Source organism: Westerdykella ornata (genome assembly GCF_010094085.1).
Source record: "Westerdykella ornata strain CBS 379.55 unplaced genomic scaffold EI97scaffold_10, whole genome shotgun sequence".
Lineage (NCBI taxonomy): Eukaryota > Fungi > Ascomycota > Dothideomycetes > Pleosporales > Sporormiaceae > Westerdykella > Westerdykella ornata.
The window spans coordinates 627,614-647,751 of NW_022986860.1; the positions used below are offsets into that span (position 1 = coordinate 627,614).

Sequence of the window (20,138 nt, forward strand, 5' to 3'; positions counted from 1 at the left end):
TCGTCGCTTTTTTCTAGGGTTTGCTGATCCGGCAGCATGCAGCCGTCACCTACTGACGTTAGCATAAGTTTTATGGAATCAGAGCGGTGAACGCGAATGTCCCAGGACGCCAACCCGAATCCGAGAGAGAGCTGATGAGTGTGCTCGGAGCAAGTGCTCCGTAACCTCTGCAACGCTCTCAGAGAATCTATGATCTGGTTGGTTCAGGAGCAGCGCAACTCCTCTCCGGTCGGCTGTGACGGCTTCCGCCGCTGCAGGTTCCCTTGTGCCTTGTGCTCCGCGGACCGTCTTATCCCCACCTATTCCGAGTATGGCGGAATCCTACCCTTCGACTGGGTCCTCCCGCCACGGGTGAGCAAGCACCGTGTCTACTCGAATTTCCCTCGCGAGTACCTCCTTGTCGACATTCAGTCGATTGTTCCCGTATCACGCGTATGGTTCTAGAGTTCGATATGCTGGTGAACCGAAGTTCATTCTCCTATATACATAGCCAGCCCTGCTAGCATTATTGCAGAAAACTGATTGACATGGCGACATTCCGCCCACTGCAACCTGCGCCGATGGATCAAGAACAGTCCCCTCAACCGCAAAGCAGGCCCTTGACTCAGAAGCCGAAAAGGACTGTAACGTTGGGGGCATGTGCCGCCTGTCGCAAACGCAAATCAAAGGTCGTCTTCAGTATGCACTGCTTTTCTGAATTCCACTGACATCCATCCTGCAGTGCGATGGGCTCCGTCCAACATGCAGGTTGCTATCAGCCTTCCTACATGTATCAGACAATGGCTCATCTGTAGCAGGTGCTGCGCCCTCAAAGAGACTGACTGTGTCTACGACGTGGGACCCCACGAAAAACCATTGCAGGCGATGAAGCGCAAGAACGAAGAGATGCAAGGGGAGCTGTCCAATCTGCGGGAACTGTATGATTTCCTGCGCTTTAGGCCGGAGCAAGAAGCCCTTGAAATATTGCGGCGTATCAGGCAGAGTGACCCAGACACCAATCCTTCGCAACACGTCCGGGAGCTTGCCGATTCCGTTCGTTATGGTGGTCTTTCCGTTGAAAACCAGCAGCCCGCGACCGTGCCGGAACAACTAGAAGCGGCTATGCTACCGTCAATACGTGCTACGCTCCAGTCTGTCGACTTTGAACATCCGTCATTTGCAAACACTCCGCGCTTCCCTCACAGCATTCTTGGGCGAGATCTAGAGATACCCATGAGCCAGAAGCGTCGATATGTACCTCCATTGAATGTCTCGGCTCGGTAAGGGTCCGAAGCAGTCTGATTTCTCTCGTTAACCCACTCAGTGTAGCCGCTAACTCAGGCTCATCTTCTCGCAGTCCAATGGACACAATGTCAGAGCAATCCGTGGCCTCACAGGCTAGTGATCCAAGGCTCAGATTAGCAATCAATTGGACAAGCGTGACAGACGATGCAGATTTTGCTGCCCATCTGTTAACTCAATGGCATAGGTTGGTCCTACAGGCCAGATGTCCGTGGAAACCCCTTCTGACGCGGCTTGGAATCCCAGGTGCGAATACAGATATTATCATTTCTTGGATTGGAACCTGTTCCTGGAGCACATGGCCAGTGGCAAGAAAGCCTTCTGCTCAGAACTTCTTGTCAATACGGTATTGGCTGCTGCAGGTGTGCGTCTGATCCAATTTCGAGCTCTGATCCTCCGTGTTAAAGATTTCGTAGTGTTGCTGACGCTTGCCAGTTTCACTCGCCGCTAGTCAAAGACAGATCCAAACCATTCACCGACAATGCCATCACCTACTTCTACAACGAGGCGAGACGGCTATGGGACGCTGAGACTACTCGCATCAGTTTACCGAGACTTCAAGCTGCCATGATCCTTTTCCTCGTACTTGGTAAAAATGGCAGAGATAAAGACGGCCATCAATTTCTCCTCGAAGCTTGTCAAATGGCACGTGAACTGGGCCTCGCTGAGTCTGAACATACCGCAGCGGCGCAATGTCCGGTCGATGTGAGTCAGGATGACTGGTCAAGAGTGCGAGCAGTGACGGCTTGGAGCCTGTTCAACTTCCAAATGTGAGTAGTTATGGTGCATGACATGCATATGAGAGACCGCTAATGAGAAAGGTCAATGTCCTTCACCTATTCAATCCCAGTCATTTTAACATCACCGCCGCCGGACAGCATTCCAGGTCATAGTGCGGATCATGAAGAAGGTTAGATGTTCATGGCAATATCGTGTTAAAGTAGCTAATGGATTCGTAGTGCTATTTCGGTCTGAATGCGCTCGGCAAGTCATAATGTTGGATGTCTCCAAGGTGCTGTCAGAGATCGATATCGAAGCTGGACCTGCTGCCTCGTCGTTTGGAAAAGTGGATGATTTGTACCTCCGTTTGAAGTCGTGGTGGAACGACAGACCCGCCGCGCTCGACCCCAGCATCCACACTTCACCAGAGAATCTTCTTTTTGCGTAAGTCCCACACAATGTTTCTCAGGTAAGAAAACAGAATCAAAGAGTTAACTCTCCACAGCATGATCTACCACACCTCCACCATCCGCCTCATGCGGCCCTTCCTCCGCCAGAATTCAACCAAAGAAGTTCCCTCTCCACACGCACCACGCGCCCAATCCATCTACTCAACCTCTCTAAAATCCCTCCGCCGCCTCCTCACCCTCCACGAAGTCCACCACGGCTGGCAAAACGCAATCACCTTCATCCTGCACCCCGTCGTCATCACCAGCTTCGGCTGCCTCGACGAAATCGCCGCCGATAAGCCGTCCCACCTATCCCTCGAGATGCACGAGTCGTATCTCGGACTCTTGACGTGCCTGCGAGCGGTCAGCGCCATATCGGGATTCATATACTACGCGCAGCCGCTGCTTCGGTTGCTCACGCAGGCGTGTCTGGCGCTTGATGTGAGGTTGCCGAGGGAGATTACGGAGGCGGTGGAGAGGTATAGGAGTGAGGAGTGGACGAGGGAGGCGAGGAGCTTGGTGAGGAGTACGTATGTGGCTGATACGCGGGATGCGGTGGAGGATTTGGAGGCGAGGAGGATGGATGCGGTGATTGCGCAGTGGGAGGCTTTTACGTTTGGGAAGGGGAAAGGGAAGGAGAGGGAGAGGGATACAGAGGAAGCGTGAAGTAGACGTGGGGAAGGAAGGGACGGATCGTCTTGCCGTGGGTTTACTGGAGAAGGGGTACCGCTGCGCAGTGGTTGTTGAGAGGTGTTCAGATCATGGGATGGGTGTTGAGGCGAGGACCACGAGTGTTGTTTGCTGCATGTTGCATTAATGCAGTTGCCGGTTTTATCACCTAGAGGTAGCAACCTCACAATATTCATTAATCCTCTGTCAAATTGCTTGCTCGCGGGTGTGCATGCCGCCTTTCCGTAGCCTGCCTCCAGTACTACTACAACGCTATCTTACCCAATGAAAAAACCATCGAATTCTGGGCAAGTACCAGTATAAGGTTGAATACACACATATTCTAATTCCCCTAGCAAATCTCAGGAAGTCGTACTGGCGCACTGCTTGCTCAAATAATCCTGCATCAACACTGAGCTCGCCCTTTCTACGGAGTGCGTCTACAAAGGACCATCAGTTGCATTTGATTATGCGAAAAAAATCTACTACTAGATTCTTTGTAAAAGCCGGCCATATAGCTATCCCAGTCTTCCGCACTGCCACGCGAGCTTCACATGAGCGCACCATGCTGTTGTCCCCAAAAATCCAAGCACTCTTGCCATATCTCATGAAACTTCACACCGTAAGAATAACACAGAGTAGAGAAGCGATATGGTGACAGAAGCAACGTTTAGAGAATTGCACCATGTCGCGAGCTAAATGTTTACTCCAAGGCATTATGCATAATGGCGTAAACTTCGATGTTTCAAGACTGAGGCCTCAGGCCTCATATTGCTCCTCGAAGTATGTCTCCCGAAAGCTGCATGTCTGAATGCTTACTACCCCGGACGCCCCGTCGCTAAGACTGACTGATTTCGGTATAACAAAAGTCTCGGTAATCCTCCACCTTTGTCTTCTCACTCATGATGCCTCCTTGCTTCGTCCGGGTAGTGATGGACCCGTCCCGGTAAATGTTTGAGGTAGAACTCGCCGGTCGAGTTCGCACTTGTGCTGGGCGGTTTTTCCAATCGCTCATGTTGGCGAATGCACGGCCGGTTGCATACTCGACAATAAACAGAGCAGTGACGACGCAGCAGCCCTTCGTGAAATCGACCCTGGCCATCGAGGATCTTCAGTATCGCCGCCGAGTTCCAACTTCTTTCCAGCTGCTCAGAAAACTGTCCCTCTTTTGGTCTCTTTTCCCTGCTCCCTTCTCTTCTCCTTATTCCTCACACCCCAACACCCCTCTCCCCATGAACAACCTCATGATAAGCCGGCGGCACCTCCCCGAGCTCATCCCTCTCCGTCTCCAAACACCTCACCACGGCACCCCTCTCCCGCCTCCCCCTCAACTCCACGCCCGCCCCATCCCCACCAAACGACCCTCCCACACTCTTCCTCTTCCACCTCCCCCTCTCCCTCATCCACACCATCCACCCTACAGCAACAGACAAGCAAATCCCCACCAACACACCCAGCACAATCCCACTGATCGCGCCCTTGCTTAACCCCGCTCCCCTCCCTTCGCCTTGCTCACTTCCACCTACATTTTGCTTCCCAATCGACGCATCCGCAACTCCGCCAGGCACGTCTTTACTCCATAGCCACGCCGGTTGCCCATCTGCCGCCCGACTCCGTTGCGCCACGGGGAAGGGGATCGTAAAGTCCCAAGTGATGCCGCCGTAGGCGTCGCTGAGCATGAAGTAGCACAAGCCAACGGCTTCGTCGGGCGGGATGAAGGTTTTGGAGAGGGAGGGGATGGTGTAGAGGTATGCGGGGGGGTTGGGATGCGAGGGCGTTATGTCGGTGAAGGGGGAGAAGTGCGAGGTATCCGAGTCTGGGGTAGGAGAAAGATAGTGGGTCAGTATCGCGGCATTAAAGCAGAGTCTGCTAGGATCTGCAAAGTCATGAGGTAGAAAAGAGATTGGACGTGCGAAGCTTGACTCTGGGAAGAGACGAAGAAAGATGAAAGAAGAAAAGGGAGCAGGAACTCACACTTCTCACACGCATCCCCCACACTGCCCCCTTCCTTGATCCCCAAACTACACACCACACACCTCAACCTCACGACCCGCTCCTCCCTCGTCCCATCCCCCAACTTCTCCATCCCCTCCCTCCTCCTCCTCCTTCCCTGCGTCGTCTCCGTCCCCGCCTCTGCATCCCCCTTCCCACCCACCCACGCCAACTCGACCACATCCCCAACCCTCACCACCTTCTCCGCGCTCCCAAATTCCCCCTGCTTCCCACCCATCCCGCTCTTCGTGGCTTCCACCTCAAAGTAGTACGACTGCTGGGGTCTCTGCTCTGGCGATTCTGCCGTCGGTGGGGTGCGCGAGGGGTTGTTCGTGGAGAAGAAATCCTCGATCCATTTGCGGAGGAAGGGAGCGGGGACGGGGGGTGGGAAGGTCCAGGCGGAGGCGTTGGGGGAGGGGTTGTGCGGGAAGAGGGCGTTTTGGTAGGTGAATGTGCTGTTTGTGGTGTTCATGGTGGTTGGTGGAGTTGTGGTTGGTATGGAGACGGGATGGTGTGGTAGTGTTGGTAGGTTCCAAGTAGGAGGATGGATCGCGCTGTGAGATAAACTCGCAGGAATTGCGTGAGGTAGTCTAGCTACCGTGGTGTTCGTGGTGACCACTGCAAGAGAGAAATGCGCGGATCGTTTCTCCAAATGCGCCGGCGCCGAGAAATCCAGATGACCGATGATGGATGGGTGTGGGAGGAGGAGGTACTGTGTAAAAAGTCGAAGTGGAGGGTGGCATCAATCTGCAATTGGAAATCGCATCCCTTCACGCAGTTTGCGTCTCTCGAGCTTGACCGGGGGATCCTTTCCTTATCACTGCTCTGATAACGTCTCCTCCATCATTCGCTTCATATCGAAACTTGTTCTTTTTCTCTCTATCCCAATATGCTGTTCCAGAAGTCGAGACACCATCGGATGTATTCCTGCAAAAGCACCAGAATCCCTCCCAGTATTTCCCCGCAGCCACCAAGTACACTTATTAAAACCGTTCCCCCCCAATCCGTCTCCACCCAGCTTTTGCTACCCACCTTTTCTCAACGGTTCCGTATTCCCAAAATAGTAGCTCTTCTCTTCCAATCAACCCAAAGTGCAGAATTACACAGTATTAACCGTTTGGTCCGGTTATGCATATTGGAGGGGCCCGAGCGTTACGAGGGCACATGCCCCATGTCCACGTTCGAGAATGTGGGGTCGTTCAACAACACGTGTGCACGACCTTGGTAGTGGTCCAGAGTCGATGGCAGCCGAACCGGTGGTACACAGTAAATGAATCTGCTAGGGTTCTAGATGCATACTTGTTACATCTGTGATCATAGCTGATCACATTTCCTAATCTTTCTCTTTTATTTTGCCCTGAAAATATAGTCAACCTGTACAAACCTGACGACCGATATCGTTGAGATTAACTATGGCTGAATGTACTCCGCAAGATTATTGTCTCCACAACTGTGTACATAGTACTACGCTGATAACCGCCCATCTCCAGGACAGGAAGAATGGCCGTCCGTAAGGACGCACCAACGCGAACAGAGCCCACCCTTAGGTCGAGAGACGAAGTCGATGTTTCTGGTTTACCACATCAGCAACATCCGCTTCCGGCTCTACCCAGTCTTCCTTCTAGGACTTTGCGGCTCGGAGCTTGAAAAGCGCAACACTACGGTCGTGTCAAGCTTGACAAAACCTCAGATCTCGCAGCAACCACGAGGCCGAACCTCCAAGCCGTCTACACCGAGCGAAAGCCTTCCGCAGTGCCCTTTCGCTACCCTGCCAAACGTTTAATCATCTTGTACATTGCCAGCATGATTGATCAATGGGGGAAGATCAAGGTCTCCACCTTCGTCTCCACCATCACCGCCCTCGCCATCTCCATTTCCATCTCCATTTCCATCTCCATTTCCATCTCCATTTCCATCCCCATCTCCATCCCCGTTTTGCGTACCCTGTTCCTCCTGTTCCTCCTCGCCCGCCTCCTCCCCCTCGTTCATCGGATTCGAAAACGCCCCAGCGTTCAACTGATTCAGCAGATGCGCATAAAACGGCCCGATATCGAGCGGCACATCAAAAGTCCCAAAGTCGTCCTCAAACTCATCCACTTCCATTTCATCCTCATCCTCTTCTTCAAAGTCGTGCTCGTCAAAGTCGTGGTCCTCAAAGTCGTGATCAATGTCATCATCGCTCTCCTCGTGGAACCCGTCGAAGTCGGATTCGGATTCGGATTCGAGGACGAATTGGAGAAGCTCTCCTTCAGGGTGGCCCTCCTGGATGATATGCCGAGGGATGGTGAGACCGCGATAGCTGTGCACGCGAGAGAGGTAGTTCCTCAGCTTATTGAACACGTCGTTTCGGATCGCCTTGATGTGATCGTCGTTCAGGTAATCCGACTCTTCCGTAGTATTGGTGCTCTTGTCCCCTTTGTCTGCGGTCGATTCAGCTTCCCCTTGGGCGGCTAGTTCCTCACGCCAATCCTCCGGAACAACTGGTTCCTCCTCCTCTTCTTCCTCTTCGTGATCGGTGTCTTCTCCCGGAGGAGGAGGCACTCGATTGAAGCCAATCTTCCTCGAGTTGTAGACAGGCATGAGCTCCGGCAATGGCTCGCCGTCAAGATAGGGCGGAATGACGCCGCCCTTTCGCGTCAGCTCTGCATACAGGACGACGTCGATCCCATGCTTCCAAAGCGCGTACGCAAAGCTATGTCGTTCCCGCAGGCAATCGGGCTCGCAAATATATCGCGCGATTGCGTATGGGGTGAAAACAGGGGCTAATATGGGTTGTACGAACTCCAGGGTCTTTAGGCTGGGTATACCGACATATGTTTCGCTTTGGGGAAGGCCCGGCTCGTCAAAATAGTCGTCGCTGCAACGTCGATGGTGTTGCAGCCGGAGGGTCTCCAGGTTGGGCGGCGCAAGTGTGTGGTTCATGATGATGGCTCGATGGAGGAACGATAGCTCATCGCACTCGAGGAACTTCAGGCAATGGAAGTTGCGCATACCGTCGCCTTTGAGGTACATGCGAGGTGCACGTCCACCCAGAGTGAGGTAGAAGGACGGGTCATAGTGGGCTAGAGATTCCAGGGAATCTGCAACGGCCTGCAGTGCCTGCATTGCTGCACCAGGATTCCGAGTCAATCTGGGATCGGGGCCCTTGCTGCGCCTAATATTCGAGCAGTTCTCGCCGAGTGTGAGATGTTTCAGCCACTTGGGTGTCTTGAGGATTCGTTCGAGGCTTCCCGGCGTCAATTCGCACTCGTCGAAGATAAGGGTCGTGAGGGGCGTGGAGTTGGCGAACGGCTCTAACTGCGGGATGTCATCGGGGAAAGCGACGCAAGATATATGAAGGTATTGAAGTGAAGGATGGCTAAATAAGCAGTGGAATGCGCCTAAGTACCAGAAATCGGCAGAGGTACCATGCGAATGGATCGTCACTGGGCTCAATTAGTCGTCACTGGACTTGCTAAGAACACTGGACGCCACACACGCTTCTGCAAGTTACCAAGACCAATTCTCTCCAATTCCTTCGGAGTCTTGGGAAGGCTTGCGCCTTCCAGCGCCTGCCTGAACATCTCCATGTCCCGCTGCACCCATTCCGCTCCACCAGCATCTCCCCATCTGAAATTGTCGAAGGGGCTCTCGATATACCACTCCCGCAGGTTCCGCATGTCCTTGATGCTTTCATTGAGTACCTGCCGGTCATCCAGGGTCCCAGCTATTCTCTCATGATACTTGTAGAGGATGGCGAGCTTGCGGACTGCCTGCACGCGGCGGGGTCGCCGAGCGAAAGCGTTACATATTTCTTGGAGACGGTCCGTATTGCGCAGTTTGACATCGGAGTAGATTTCGTCTTCGCAGATCCGCTGCAGCCGCTGGCAGGTTCTTGCGCAGGAGCAGAGGGTGTTGCAGTCTAGGTATCGAACTGTCTCCACGAGGAGCTCGTCAGGGAGCTGGAGCAACGGCGAGTACAGTGGAGGTTGTGCCTCCGACATAGCGGTCGGGTTCGGGGAGAAAAGAAGGTCTTCTGAAGAATAACTTATCAGAGAGGGTGCAAGAGGTGAGGTCGTCGAGGAGCTGGAGATGGAGCTAGGGTGGGGCAAATGTCCGTCGTTCTGACGTATCAGGCTAAGCGTGGACGCGGGGTGTGAAGCACGCGCTGTGGAAAGCGTGGAGCTTGTTGGTCGTGGGGAATCTTGGCACCTGGGCATACTACATATATTCAAGTCATCGACGCTGAATGAACCATCTCATTCCAGTCAAAAAGGACAGAAATCATCAAACCTACACCTTCGCTCGTAGCACCAACCCCGTCTTCGCCACCCTCCCCAACACCAACACACCACCCCCCGCCACAATCATACTCCCCGACCACATTTGCGCCGTCAAGTATCCTCCCCTCTGCACAAGCGCCCCGGCAATAGGCGGCCCCGTCAACACGGCAAACCCCACGATACAAAACCCCATCCCATTCCTCACCCCGACCCTACTCAGGTCTTTCGTCAGGGAACTCAGCACCGAAGGAAACAAGCCCTGGAACCCCGCAGACGCGACACCATAGATGGCCGCGAAGACGTAGAGCGAGGCCGTGGTCCTGACGGCTGTCCAGCTGTACATGACGGCCGCGCTGGCGAAGACGAAGGGGATGAGCGTGTTGTAGCCGCCAAAGTACTGGTCGGCGAGGTACCCGGGGAGGATGCGGCCGACGACGCCGACGCCGTTCATGATCATGATGAGGTCCACTGAGACGTCGTAGGGTACGCCGACGACTTGCAACGAGTAGGAGCCAATGTAGTAGAATCCGAAGTATTGCCCCAGACAGGTTAGGAAGACGCCAATCAGATAGAGCGTGTACGGGGCCTCCTTGAAGGCGGACAATTCGAGCAAGGGACCGCTTCGTCGAGGGGGTAACCGCGGTCGCAGGAGCGAGCAGTAACAGCATCCCACTGCGAGCATGATGAAGCCGGTAATTCTCGTAGTCCAAGCGAAGCCAATCTTCGGAATCAACTGGCGTGCAATGGTGGGATAGATGAGGCCGCCAGTGGCGGATCCTGAAGCGACGATGGCCAGAGCAACGACCTTGTTCGACGAGAAATATGTGTACACCAGGGATGCTGAAGGGGTGAATTGCAACCCGCAGCCCAGTCCGAAGAGCAATCCCTGGGCAAGGAACAACTGCCAGTACTGGTCGCACAACGATGTCATGAACATGCTCAGCGAACCTAATATCAGTCCCGGAATGACAAGCCAGTAGAACAATCCAGCGTCAAAGGCCCGGCCGGTGAATATCCCCAGAGCGAAATGTCCCATCATCTGCACCGAGCCAATCCAAGATACGGCCGAGGGTTCCAGTCCCAGCTCCGAAGTATAATAGGCTTGGAAGACGCTAAACGCGGATATCATCCCCCAGGTGTTGAAGACAACGAGGTGGCCCATGAGAGCTTGCGTCCAGGCCTTGAGGCCGCCATCGGGAGGCGGTCCAGGGTCAATGACATCGGCATTGGAGCGAATAGTAATTTTTCGAGCGAGTCTGCTGCGGGTGCTCTTGTTGTTGGGTTGGTTGTAGACCGATGACACTTCAATCGGCGAAGAAGGGCGTGAGACCGTGTTGATGGAATCATTCCGAGGATGTCCACGTTCGTGCTCGTGGGTGCTTCTGCTTTTATCAGATTCCGTTAGACCTTTTTCCAAATGGACTTCGGACGGTGGACCAGCGGATGCAGACATTCCGTTCCGAAGGCCGACTGTACACCGTTTGGAGGCTTTCGAAGGGAGGGATACGAGTAGGGTGAAAAGTCGAAAGGCGAAATCCTAGATCTTCAGCCATTTTCCCTAGTCGACGTACGTTACCCCAGGCCATGGGTGGGTGGAGAATTGCATCAAGCAACAGATTATGACTGCAGCTACAGACGTTTTGCGAATGGCCGACAATCGGGAATAGAAGACCACACCGTAAAGAATACCGTCACAGTGCATGCGGATGCTGGCCATGCGGCAACTTTTCCCGGTTAACAGCAATTCCCCAGCGCGCTAGGTTGTATTTCCGCCTCATTCGTGCAAGCGTTTTCGACAACCACGCTTACAAAGTTCCTGGAAGGCGTGTCAACTTTACAGAATCGGAATTGTTCCGTTCGGCCATTCCGCGGCCGTCGATGTGCATGTTCCGCGGCCACAGTACTGTCCACACCGTGGACACTGCAGTATCGTTGAAGTCTGAATGATATTCTAATATTAAGAGGATACTCCACGTTGGACTCTCTGAAAGATACCCGACTTAGCGAGACTCTCACACATGAATTTTGAGCGCACCGGAATACCCTTTTCGGTTTAGCGTTTGCGTGAGCATTCATTGTTAGGTAGCCGACAAATCTCCATTCCATGATCGAGTAGTGCGGGAGCTTCTCGCAGTCTCTCTGTGCATATGCAAGGTATCAAGATTGGGTATAGCAGACGAATCAACAGGCTCACTGTCCGTGACCGACGTGGTACATAGGTTGCAGGAAAGAGGGAGTCGGGGAGAGCGGGGGATAGCATAGCTCTAGGGAAACCGTGTTACGGCGTTACCACACCAGACAGTCCTCCTATGGGTTATCCAAAGAACTAGATTAGAAGCCTTGACCCCACCTAGGCGCATTAAGAACGATTCCTGCTATGGATTAGATCCGCTTATCGAGGTGATCGGATGGGATAATCTTACCCATGAGACATCCAGAGATAATGCCCGTCACGGGGAGCGTGATTATCCAACCTAGGGATAGAGTTAGGACGAATGTTAGAAGGTTAGGAGGGAGGACAATCTGACCTAGATATATCCAGGCGACCATCCGCCAATTGATGGAACGCCAGGTGCCGTTGCAGAGACCCACACCAACAGTGGCACCCGTGATACACTGGGTTGTTGCTGTAGGTGGTCGTTAGGGACAGGTGCAAGTTGACTAAAGCTGCCATTGCGACAAGATAGGACTTACAGATAGGGAGCTTGAGACGAGTGGCCATGATAACGGTGATGGCACTTCCCAGTTCCATTGAGAACCCACGAGACGGCGAGTGAAGCGTGATTTTATTTCCCAGAGCGCGCATGATATTGTAACCATACGTCCACAACCCGATGACGATTGCGGCACCCCCGAAGACCAGGATCCAATAAGGTACTGGAACTTTGCTGCTGAGCTTCCCAGTAGACCAGATGAAATAAATGGTCGTGTAGGGGCCGATAGCATTGGACACGTCGTTTGCACCGTGGGTAAAGGAAGACGTTGCGGCCGTCAGGACCTGTAGGAAGCTGTATGCGTATTCGGCCTTGTTGTCGAAGTGTTCACCATGGGCATGCACCTTGTCGATGTCGCCAGAGAGCAAGTCTCGCTTCTTCTGGGCAGAAAGAACATCTTGCTCTACGCCATGCAGGAGAGCTCGCTTGACATAGTAGAATGCAACGGCCGGAGAGTACCAGGGGCCTGGAGGAGGAGCTTTCGTTCCATCCTTGGGCACGGACAGTTGAGCCCGAGGAGGCTCCTGCGAGGTGCTCCCTGCAGGCTCACCGTCCGAATTCGAATCAACCTGCAGTTGAAGAGAGACAGGGTGTTTTTCAATGTCGTTGGAATGGCCTTGAGCGGCTCTCTGAGCTTCGAGTTCCTCCTTAGTAAGGTGACCGGCATAGTAGTCCTGTATAGGTTGAACCCCTTCCGGCCGTGGTTCCGGTTCGGGGCGGCGAAGAAGAAGGGGCCCCTGGGGGATGTGCCACCATTTGAGTGTCCAATCATCTTTGACGATCTTGCGGTAAAGATATGGGAGGAAAAAGACCACGACGAGGAGAGCGACAGCGCCGCCAGTACCGATGATGACACCGGCCGTTTCCGGGTCCGTGAGTTTGATTCTGGCGGAGCCTCCTTTCCACACAATGAGCACTGAGAATGGGTTAACTGTAGCACGCGGCATCCACGGGGATGACACATACAGGCCAGCAGCGCAGCCGTGACGAAGAAATACACGGGGATAGCATAGAACGCGTTGCGTACGGGATTGCTGCGGCGCATGACACCAAACTTCGTGATGAGGAAGATGGTGGCGCCAAATCCGCCAGCAATACCGGGAGCAATGGCCCATGCAGCAAAAACTACACGTTGTCAGCGTACTTTTTCGGGTCAGTGTTCATGTTCTTACCTTGGGAGACACCGTTCCAACCCCAGTTCACGCCATTGGTTCCAATCGCGGCAATACCGACGCCGATGACTCCTCCCATGATGCTATGCGTGGTCGAGACAGGCATGGAGAGGCGAGTGGCAACGGTGAGGTAGATGGAAGATGCAACAACTGCGCAGACCATACCCAGCATGAGGACGGAAGGGTCCTCCTTGAAGAGGTCGACGGCGACGACCTTTGTCCGGATGGTCTCTGCGACACGTGCGCCCACCGACACGGATCCCGCAAATTCCATGACGGTAGCAATGCACATTGCTTGCTTGAGGGTCAGTGACCTGGAAGCAACAGATGTTGCAAAGGAGTTGGCAACATCGTTGGCACCTAGCAGTGTTAGAGTCCATAGAAAAGAGGGTGTAATGTTGAGGCTCACCAATGTTCCAAGCATCGAGGAAGGCAAAGATGGTGCCTATGGCAAAGAGATAGTCGTACTGCGGAAGTTTCACCATCTTGGGTGGTTTGAGTACCGGCAAGTTAGACTGCTGCAGCCGGGGAGGGTACTGGAGGTGACTGAAATTTATAGTGGTCGCCTTCAGCTCGCATGATCCGGAGTAAGTAGGCACGAGGGGTTGAAGGACGCCAGCAAAGGGAATACGAGCCAATCAAGGACTCGGATATTGCATGTGCTTTTTTCACAATCCTCTCTGCATAGTCGGGAGCCGTCTGATGTCTTGGTATGGTCTTGGTATGGCGGTCGCTCTATCGTGGACGAGAGCTTGTTCTCCAAAGAGGCGTGGCCCAGACAATAGCATAGAATTAGGGCATACGCCGCATTTGCGAAGCTTCAAGTCAGAAGCGAGCATGGTTAAGACGTAGCAATCCCTCCCGACAACTGTAGTAGCCAACATCGTATAACATATGAAGGCCGACGTGGTCGCGTGCACCCGAACCCACTACCTAGGTAGCGGGCATACTGTATACGATGAAGCCAGAGGCATTATTATTCTGACGTGCGTGCCTTCAGCAGGGGGATGATAGAGGGACTCGTCCCAAAACGGAAGAGCATTCGCCTTTGCGGAACGGAATGGCTCGGGTCGCCAAGACACGCCAAGCCCACGCGCCACGGCCGCCTCAACGCTTCGTTCGCGGAACCTATGGGCCAATGGGAGCGTGTGCTCGAGCCATGTGCTCTCAGTGCTGGCTCTATCATCGCTGTCGACGAGTCTGCCGTATCACAACACCAAATAATTGAGCTGCATGTCCGGCGCCGTGTTGGCCTTGGTAGTTTTCAAGTCGGGAAGATTCGGTCCAATGACGGTTGAAGGTGAACAAACAGATGGGTTCGCTCTCGTGCGGACAGCAGGCACTAAGGCAATCGAGGGACATGAGAAGCGAGGCGGCGCACTCTACGGAGTACTCTCCCTGTGAATCGTCTTCGCAATGCAGATACGATAAAGTGGCCAGTTTGAGGGCATATATCATAATCGCTGGAATCGCTGATTCGTACCCAAAGAAGGGCAAGGAAAGTGTATATAAACTGACTGGAACGATTGCGGACATGAGAAACGGAATGGACGGGACGAACAGAAATGGCAGCGGTGGGAACGAGAGGAAATGGAAAGCATCCTACACATACGCGCATGAAGCTACACCTGGTGTGGAAGTACTCCGTACTTTGTAGGTGCTGAAATGGCGCCATGATGCCGACCCAGTGGGTGATTTGGGTTTCCACGCAGGAGACCAGGGAGCCGGTAGCTGCACGGTGCGGGGAACCCAGGGCAAAGTGCATGAGCAACCAAGTCGTACCATTGGCGAGTCGTCTAACCCGGATAGATAGCTCTTTCCACTGGGGATTGCTCGTGTATACTTGTATTTCCCCAACTAGGCTTTGATTGCAGGCCACTCGGTTGTCCTGAGGGCACAAAACCTGATGGAAGAAGAGAAGGGAGTTCCGGCTCGTTGTCGTTTCCTGGACTAGTGATTAAGATCAGTTGATCAACCTGCTGTCTGCTCCGCTCAGGCATCTCCACTTATAGAACAACGGTCCAGCAACAACTTGATGGCTGATAAAGCAAGCAAGGCCTCAGAAAAACGTCCTGAGACCATATACAACCTGTCTTTGCGCCTTGGCGGGATTTGAGGTGTAAGGAACGTTGTGCGATGAGTGTGGTGGAACTATGAGGGTGATTGATCGTGCACTCGTTGACGTTGAGAGAGCTAAGAAACGCGCTAACCTATACATGGAGTTAATTGATGTGATGATTAAGCAGCGATCGACGCGACGCGACGCGCCTTTTCGCGCCCTCAACACCGGCGCTATACGAACTGCCAGCAACACCCCCTCTGCCCACCAGAACTTCTCGTACAGCGCGCACAATGGACCGACAAAGTACTTACACAGTCAGTCTCTTCGGGAGCCAGCATGGCGACGACCGGAATGATGGCAGTTCGCCATCTCGAATCCAGAGCGCCCTGGTGGATTTCGTCATGGATTTCCACCTTGATAATGTCTTCATTTACAGGTAGACTTCCTTGATACCCTCGTCTCATTCGACACTAATTAGTTCACAGAGACCAGATTCGGGAGAATGTGCTGGTCAAGCAGTATTACTGCGACATTGACATGGCTCACCTCATTTCCTACAACGACGAGCTGGCAGATATGCTTTCCCAGGACCCAGCGGAGATCATTCCCCTCGTACGTGAACCCAGAGGCCTAACTTTCTAGCTGTACTAACTTAGACCAGTTCGAGGCCGCTTTGAAGATTTGCACGCAGCGCATCGTTTACCCCTCGCAAAAATCCATTAAACTCCCTGAACACCAACTCCTGCTCCACTCCTCAGCCTCCGAGCTATCGATCCGCGACCTGACAGCATCACATGTTTCCCGACTTGTACGGATACCTGGCATCGTCATCGGTGCTTCAACGTTGTCATCCAAGGCGACTGCATTGGCCATTCGCTGCCGGAATTGCGGCCACGAAGACATCCTCCCGGTGGCAGGTGGATTCACAGGAGTTTCTCTACCTCGGACATGTGCCAGGACGAGAACAGAGGGCGATAATTCGGAGAAATGTCCCCTGGATCCATACTTTGTGCTACATGAGCGGTGTCAGTTCATAGATCAGCAGGTGCTGAAGCTTCAAGAGGCCCCAGACCAAGTGCCTGTTGGTGAGCTGCCCCGTCACATCCTGATTTCTGCGGATCGCTACCTTGCCAACCGGGTCGTTCCTGGTACTCGGTGCACAATCATGGGAGTGTTCTCTATCTACCAGCAAAAGGGCTCCAAGCGGTCGCAAAACGCAGCAGTAGCCATCCGAAATCCCTATATTCGCGCTGTGGGTATTCACGCGGATGTTGACCACAGCACCAAAGGCAACGCTGTGTTTACCGAAGAGGAGGAGCAAGAGTTTCTGGAGATGAGTAGGAGGCCGGACCTCTACGAGACCTTCGCCAATTGCATTGCCCCGTCCATCTTCGGAAGTAAAGATATCAAGAAGGCAATTGCGTGTCTTCTGATGGGTGGTTCCAAAAAGATATTGCCTGATGGTATGAAACTCCGTGGTGACATCAACGTCCTCCTCCTGGGCGACCCGGGTACCGCCAAATCCCAACTCCTCAAGTTCGTCGAGAAAGTCGCCCCCATTGCCATCTACACCTCTGGCAAGGGCTCCTCTGCCGCCGGTCTTACCGCCTCTGTCCAACGCGATCATAACACGCGCGAATTCTACCTCGAAGGCGGCGCCATGGTGCTCGCCGACGGTGGCGTTGTGTGCATCGACGAGTTCGACAAGATGCGTGACGAAGACCGCGTCGCCATACACGAAGCCATGGAACAACAGACAATCTCCATCGCCAAAGCTGGCATCACCACGATTCTCAATTCCCGCACCTCGGTCCTGGCAGCCGCCAACCCCATCTTCGGCCGCTACGATGACATGAAGACCCCCGGCGAGAACATCGACTTCCAAACCACCATCCTGTCCCGCTTCGACATGATTTTCATCGTGCGCGACGAGCACGAGCGCGGCCGCGACGAGCGCATAGCCAAGCACGTCATGGGCATTGCCATGGGCGGCCGCGGCGTTGAGGAGCCCATCCAAGCGGAAATCCCAATCGACAAGATGAAACGCTACATTACGTATTGTCGGCAGAAATGCGCACCGCGGCTATCGCCCGAGGCAGCGGAGAAACTGTCGTCCCATTTCGTGTCGATTCGCAAGCAAGTCCATGCAAGTGAGATGGATGCGAATGCTCGGTCTTCGATCCCTATCACCGTGCGTCAACTCGAAGCCATTATCCGTATCACGGAGGCGTTGGCCAAGTTGCAGTTGTCACCTGTTGCGGACGAGAAACACGTTGATGAGGCGATAAGGCTGTTTTTGGCGTCGACAATGGACGCTGTTATCCATGGCGAGGGCCAGAGTTCCAAGGAGCTCATGGAGGAGGTGAATAGGGTTGAGGAGGAACTCAGGCGGCGGATGCCGATTGGTTGGCAGGTAAATCTTTCGACGCTCAAGAGGGAGTTTGTCGATTCAAAGGGGTATAGTGAGCAGGCGCTTAGTAGAGCGTTGCATGTCATGGCGGCGAGGGAGACGATTCGGTGGAGGAACGGAGGGGCCGTCGTGTTCAGGAGTAGTGCATGAAGGATGGAATGTTGCGCGCATTTGGCATGGCGTTGCGGTGTGGATATGCGTTGGGCTAGGGTGCGGCAATCACGAACACGGATTTATGTAGTCTACTTACACATCTTTTACACCATCTCGGTTCTAGCTGTCTTTTGAGGTGGACTACGTGTAGAACGGTTGTCCAATGACATTCAATGTTGCGTAGGTGTCAATAGTCAGTCCCACTCCATCCAATCAAAACCACTATATTGCTTGGGTGGCCACACAGCTGACCTACCATGCGAAAGCTTGTTTCATCCTCTTGTGACCTGTGATACTTAACTATGTATGAGAACTCACCACCATGTTGAATTATGGTTCTTCCTTTTTGCACATTTCCCACCTGAAAGGAAGCTAGAAAGTCCCGTTGACGTCATAGCAATGAACCCCACTAGAGTTCCCTCTTGCGCGTCCACCAGGCCACACCTCTCCACGTGTATAGAATGGGTACACACCGAGTTACATCTTCATCCCGCTTCTCGGTCTTTTAACGCCTGATATCTTACTGAATTTCCAGACCATATTTTTTCATCCTGGACTATCCTTACTGTCCTAAGGACGGCTTCCATTGCCCTCTTCGCATCGCTAACGACCTTCTCTGAAGAACTCTTCCTGTATTATTGACTCCTCTTCTCGTTCCATACCCCCTTCCCTACCCCCTTAACTAGGAACTCGGCTCCACTATCCGCGGCCTCGCTCCACGCCATCAACCTCACAAGAGTGGGAACGGAAAAAGAGCTAGCTGACGCGGAAGTGTTTTACGCATGGAAGAAGCAGCAGAGAAATTATAATGGAGAATACCACGTTTCCGGACATGCATCTGCAGATGCCGAGATCATACAACGATGTCATCCTTAACATTACTGAGACAACCACGCCGGACCCATATGTTATCTTTGATAATGGGACATATTACATGGTACGCTTATACCATTGTTCCATGGCTCTCCTAGTGTATATACCAAAGCGCACCCCACATCCCTCCTCGAATCGTCATATCGCCCATACACCATCACCACCAATAGAAAAAGCACTAACGCCATCCCAGACCTTCACCGCTGGCGACCGCATCGAGATATGGTCCGCCGATTCCCTCTTCAACTTCGAATCCCGCAGCCACAAGGTCACCATCTGGCGCCCACCCCCTTCGACCCCTTACAGCGGGGACATCTGGGCGCCCGAGCTGCACTCCCTCCAGGGGCGATGGTACGTCTACTTCGCCGCCGACGACCCGCGCACTCTTCGCCCCAACCACAGCCACAGGATGTACGTCCTCGAAGGCCCACCCTCTTCCGAATCCCCTTTGCAACCAGAAAAGTGGACCTTCCACGGCCGCGTCGACGGCCTACCAGAAGACCAATGGGCCATCGACGGCACGGTAATCCACCTCCACGGGCACGACTACTTCGTCTACTCGGGCTGGCCCCTTGGCGTCGTCGACACCGAGAGCAAGCAGGAACTCTTCATCGCGCGCATGACGACCCCCACGAGCTGCGTCCCGCACACGCAGCGCCCACCGACGCGCATCTCGACGCCAAACTACCAGTGGGAGTACTCGGGGACCTCGGGCATCAACGAGGGGCCGCAGTTGCTGGTTTCACCCGACGGCGGCCGCTGGGTCGGGCTCGTGTATTCGTGCGCGGGGTCCTGGACGGCCGAGTACAAGATGGCGGTGCTGGAGTATGTGGGTGGCGATCCGTGTGTGGAGGGGAGTTGGCGCAAGTGGCCTGAGCCGCTGCTCACGTGTAAGAGGGATGGGAGGCCGCCGTATGGGCCTGGTCATGGCAATTTTGTCTGTGTAGGGGGTGAGGATCAAGGTAGAGAGGTTTGGGGTGTTTTTCATGCTACGGATGCGAGGACTGGGTGGGAGGGACGGAGGGCGAGGGTTATGCGGGTGGGGTGGGGGCCTAAGGGACCGTATATGGGGAGGGGAGAGTGTGGGGTTGCTGTTGGGGATGTGGAGGGGTTTTTGTATGGTAAGGTAGAGGAGGGGACGGAGGAGGGAGAAGGAGAGAAAGGAGGGAGGAAAAAGTTGAAGGGGGAGCTGAAGGGTTTGTTGAGGCAGGCGAAAGGAGCGGTGCAGAAGGTGTTGAAGTAGGGGGTTGGAAAGGTTTGGATGAGTGTGCAAGAGGGATGACAGTGATGTTTTGCGGTTTGCACTATTAGGGTCGTTACAGGTGGGAACCCTGGGGTATGCTCGGTGCTGGACATGCGCCCTCGTTGATTCAGTCTTTTG

At 53.8% G+C, this 20,138-nt stretch overlaps 8 protein-coding genes across 8 annotated transcripts; 3 read left to right on the forward strand and 5 right to left on the reverse strand.

Annotated features, from left to right (window-relative positions):
• Positions 1–183: 183 nt before the first annotated feature.
• EI97DRAFT_494101 (uncharacterized protein) lies at positions 184–3,285 on the forward strand. The gene is made up of 9 exons (XM_033802379.1): positions 184–668; positions 722–747; positions 798–1,259; positions 1,304–1,468; positions 1,528–1,645; positions 1,717–2,051; positions 2,103–2,191; positions 2,241–2,445; positions 2,507–3,285. The coding sequence occupies exons 1-9, from the start codon at positions 528–530 to the stop codon at positions 3,114–3,116; spliced, it is 2,151 nt and encodes a 716-aa protein (XP_033654102.1). The 5' UTR covers positions 184–527; the 3' UTR covers positions 3,117–3,285.
• Positions 3,286–3,867: 582 nt separating this feature from the next.
• On the reverse strand, positions 3,868–4,315 carry EI97DRAFT_44356 (uncharacterized protein). The gene has a single exon (XM_033799839.1). The coding sequence runs from the start codon at positions 4,219–4,221 to the stop codon at positions 3,958–3,960; it is 264 nt and encodes an 87-aa protein (XP_033654103.1). The 5' UTR covers positions 4,222–4,315; the 3' UTR covers positions 3,868–3,957.
• A 460-nt stretch (positions 4,316–4,775) lies between these two features.
• Positions 4,776–5,689, reverse strand: EI97DRAFT_44361 (uncharacterized protein). Its single transcript, XM_033799844.1, has one exon. The coding sequence runs from the start codon at positions 5,581–5,583 to the stop codon at positions 4,960–4,962; it is 624 nt and encodes a 207-aa protein (XP_033654104.1). The 5' UTR covers positions 5,584–5,689; the 3' UTR covers positions 4,776–4,959.
• A 757-nt stretch (positions 5,690–6,446) lies between these two features.
• EI97DRAFT_398455 (uncharacterized protein) lies at positions 6,447–9,205 on the reverse strand. Its single transcript, XM_033796395.1, has 2 exons — positions 8,590–9,205; positions 6,447–8,536 (listed from the first exon to the last, which is right to left on the reverse strand). Exons 1-2 carry the CDS (start codon positions 9,092–9,094, stop codon positions 6,891–6,893), a joined length of 2,151 nt encoding a protein of 716 aa, XP_033654105.1. The 5' UTR covers positions 9,095–9,205; the 3' UTR covers positions 6,447–6,890.
• Positions 9,206–9,378: 173 nt separating this feature from the next.
• On the reverse strand, positions 9,379–11,148 carry EI97DRAFT_433397 (MFS general substrate transporter). The gene has a single exon (XM_033798382.1). It carries the CDS (start codon positions 10,824–10,826, stop codon positions 9,384–9,386), a length of 1,443 nt encoding a protein of 480 aa, XP_033654106.1. The 5' UTR covers positions 10,827–11,148; the 3' UTR covers positions 9,379–9,383.
• Positions 11,149–11,591: 443 nt separating this feature from the next.
• Positions 11,592–14,005, reverse strand: EI97DRAFT_44398 (phosphate transporter). The gene is made up of 7 exons (XM_033799866.1): positions 13,669–14,005; positions 13,260–13,619; positions 13,054–13,212; positions 12,068–13,003; positions 11,902–12,000; positions 11,797–11,847; positions 11,592–11,745 (listed from the first exon to the last, which is right to left on the reverse strand). The coding sequence occupies exons 1-7, from the start codon at positions 13,742–13,744 to the stop codon at positions 11,705–11,707; spliced, it is 1,722 nt and encodes a 573-aa protein (XP_033654107.1). The 5' UTR covers positions 13,745–14,005; the 3' UTR covers positions 11,592–11,704.
• Positions 14,006–15,356: 1,351 nt separating this feature from the next.
• On the forward strand, positions 15,357–18,094 carry EI97DRAFT_494104 (DNA replication licensing factor mcm5). Its single transcript, XM_033802380.1, has 3 exons — positions 15,357–15,757; positions 15,807–15,933; positions 15,983–18,094. Exons 1-3 carry the CDS (start codon positions 15,612–15,614, stop codon positions 17,879–17,881), a joined length of 2,172 nt encoding a protein of 723 aa, XP_033654108.1. The 5' UTR covers positions 15,357–15,611; the 3' UTR covers positions 17,882–18,094.
• Positions 18,095–18,546: 452 nt separating this feature from the next.
• EI97DRAFT_473744 (alpha-L-arabinofuranosidase II) lies at positions 18,547–20,126 on the forward strand (the record flags this gene model as incomplete). Its single annotated transcript, XM_033801880.1, has 3 exons — positions 18,547–18,821; positions 18,951–19,878; positions 20,080–20,126. The coding sequence occupies exons 1-3, from the start codon at positions 18,693–18,695 to the stop codon at positions 20,124–20,126; spliced, it is 1,104 nt and encodes a 367-aa protein (XP_033654109.1). The 5' UTR covers positions 18,547–18,692.
• Positions 20,127–20,138: the final 12 nt, after the last annotated feature.

Bases quoted from the DNA above. Each gene is read 5' to 3' on its own strand.
- EI97DRAFT_494101 (XM_033802379.1), top strand. From the start codon at position 528: ATGGCGACATTCCGCCCACTGCAACCTGCGCCGATGGATCAAGAACAG. The intron at 1,646-1,716 runs GTGCGTCTGATC...GACGCTTGCCAG, and splicing joins CGGTATTGGCTGCTGCAGGT to TTTCACTCGCCGCTAGTCAA. The intron at 2,446-2,506 runs GTAAGTCCCACA...AACTCTCCACAG, and splicing joins CCAGAGAATCTTCTTTTTGC to CATGATCTACCACACCTCCA.
- EI97DRAFT_44356 (XM_033799839.1), bottom strand. From the start codon at position 4,221: ATGGCCAGGGTCGATTTCACGAAGGGCTGCTGCGTCGTCACTGCTCTG.
- EI97DRAFT_44361 (XM_033799844.1), bottom strand. From the start codon at position 5,583: ATGAACACCACAAACAGCACATTCACCTACCAAAACGCCCTCTTCCCG.
- EI97DRAFT_398455 (XM_033796395.1), bottom strand. From the start codon at position 9,094: ATGTCGGAGGCACAACCTCCACTGTACTCGCCGTTGCTCCAGCTCCCT. The intron at 8,537-8,589 runs GTGTGTGGCGTC...AATTGAGCCCAG, and splicing joins TCTTGGTAACTTGCAGAAGC to TGACGATCCATTCGCATGGT.
- EI97DRAFT_433397 (XM_033798382.1), bottom strand. From the start codon at position 10,826: ATGTCTGCATCCGCTGGTCCACCGTCCGAAGTCCATTTGGAAAAAGGT.
- EI97DRAFT_44398 (XM_033799866.1), bottom strand. From the start codon at position 13,744: ATGGTGAAACTTCCGCAGTACGACTATCTCTTTGCCATAGGCACCATC. The intron at 13,620-13,668 runs GTGAGCCTCAAC...TAACACTGCTAG, and splicing joins CCTCGATGCTTGGAACATTG to GTGCCAACGATGTTGCCAAC. The intron at 13,004-13,053 runs GTATGTGTCATC...ACCCATTCTCAG, and splicing joins CACGGCTGCGCTGCTGGCCT to TGCTCATTGTGTGGAAAGGA.
- EI97DRAFT_494104 (XM_033802380.1), top strand. From the start codon at position 15,612: ATGGACCGACAAAGTACTTACACAGTCAGTCTCTTCGGGAGCCAGCAT. The intron at 15,758-15,806 runs GTAGACTTCCTT...ATTAGTTCACAG, and splicing joins GATAATGTCTTCATTTACAG to AGACCAGATTCGGGAGAATG. The intron at 15,934-15,982 runs GTACGTGAACCC...AACTTAGACCAG, and splicing joins CAGCGGAGATCATTCCCCTC to TTCGAGGCCGCTTTGAAGAT.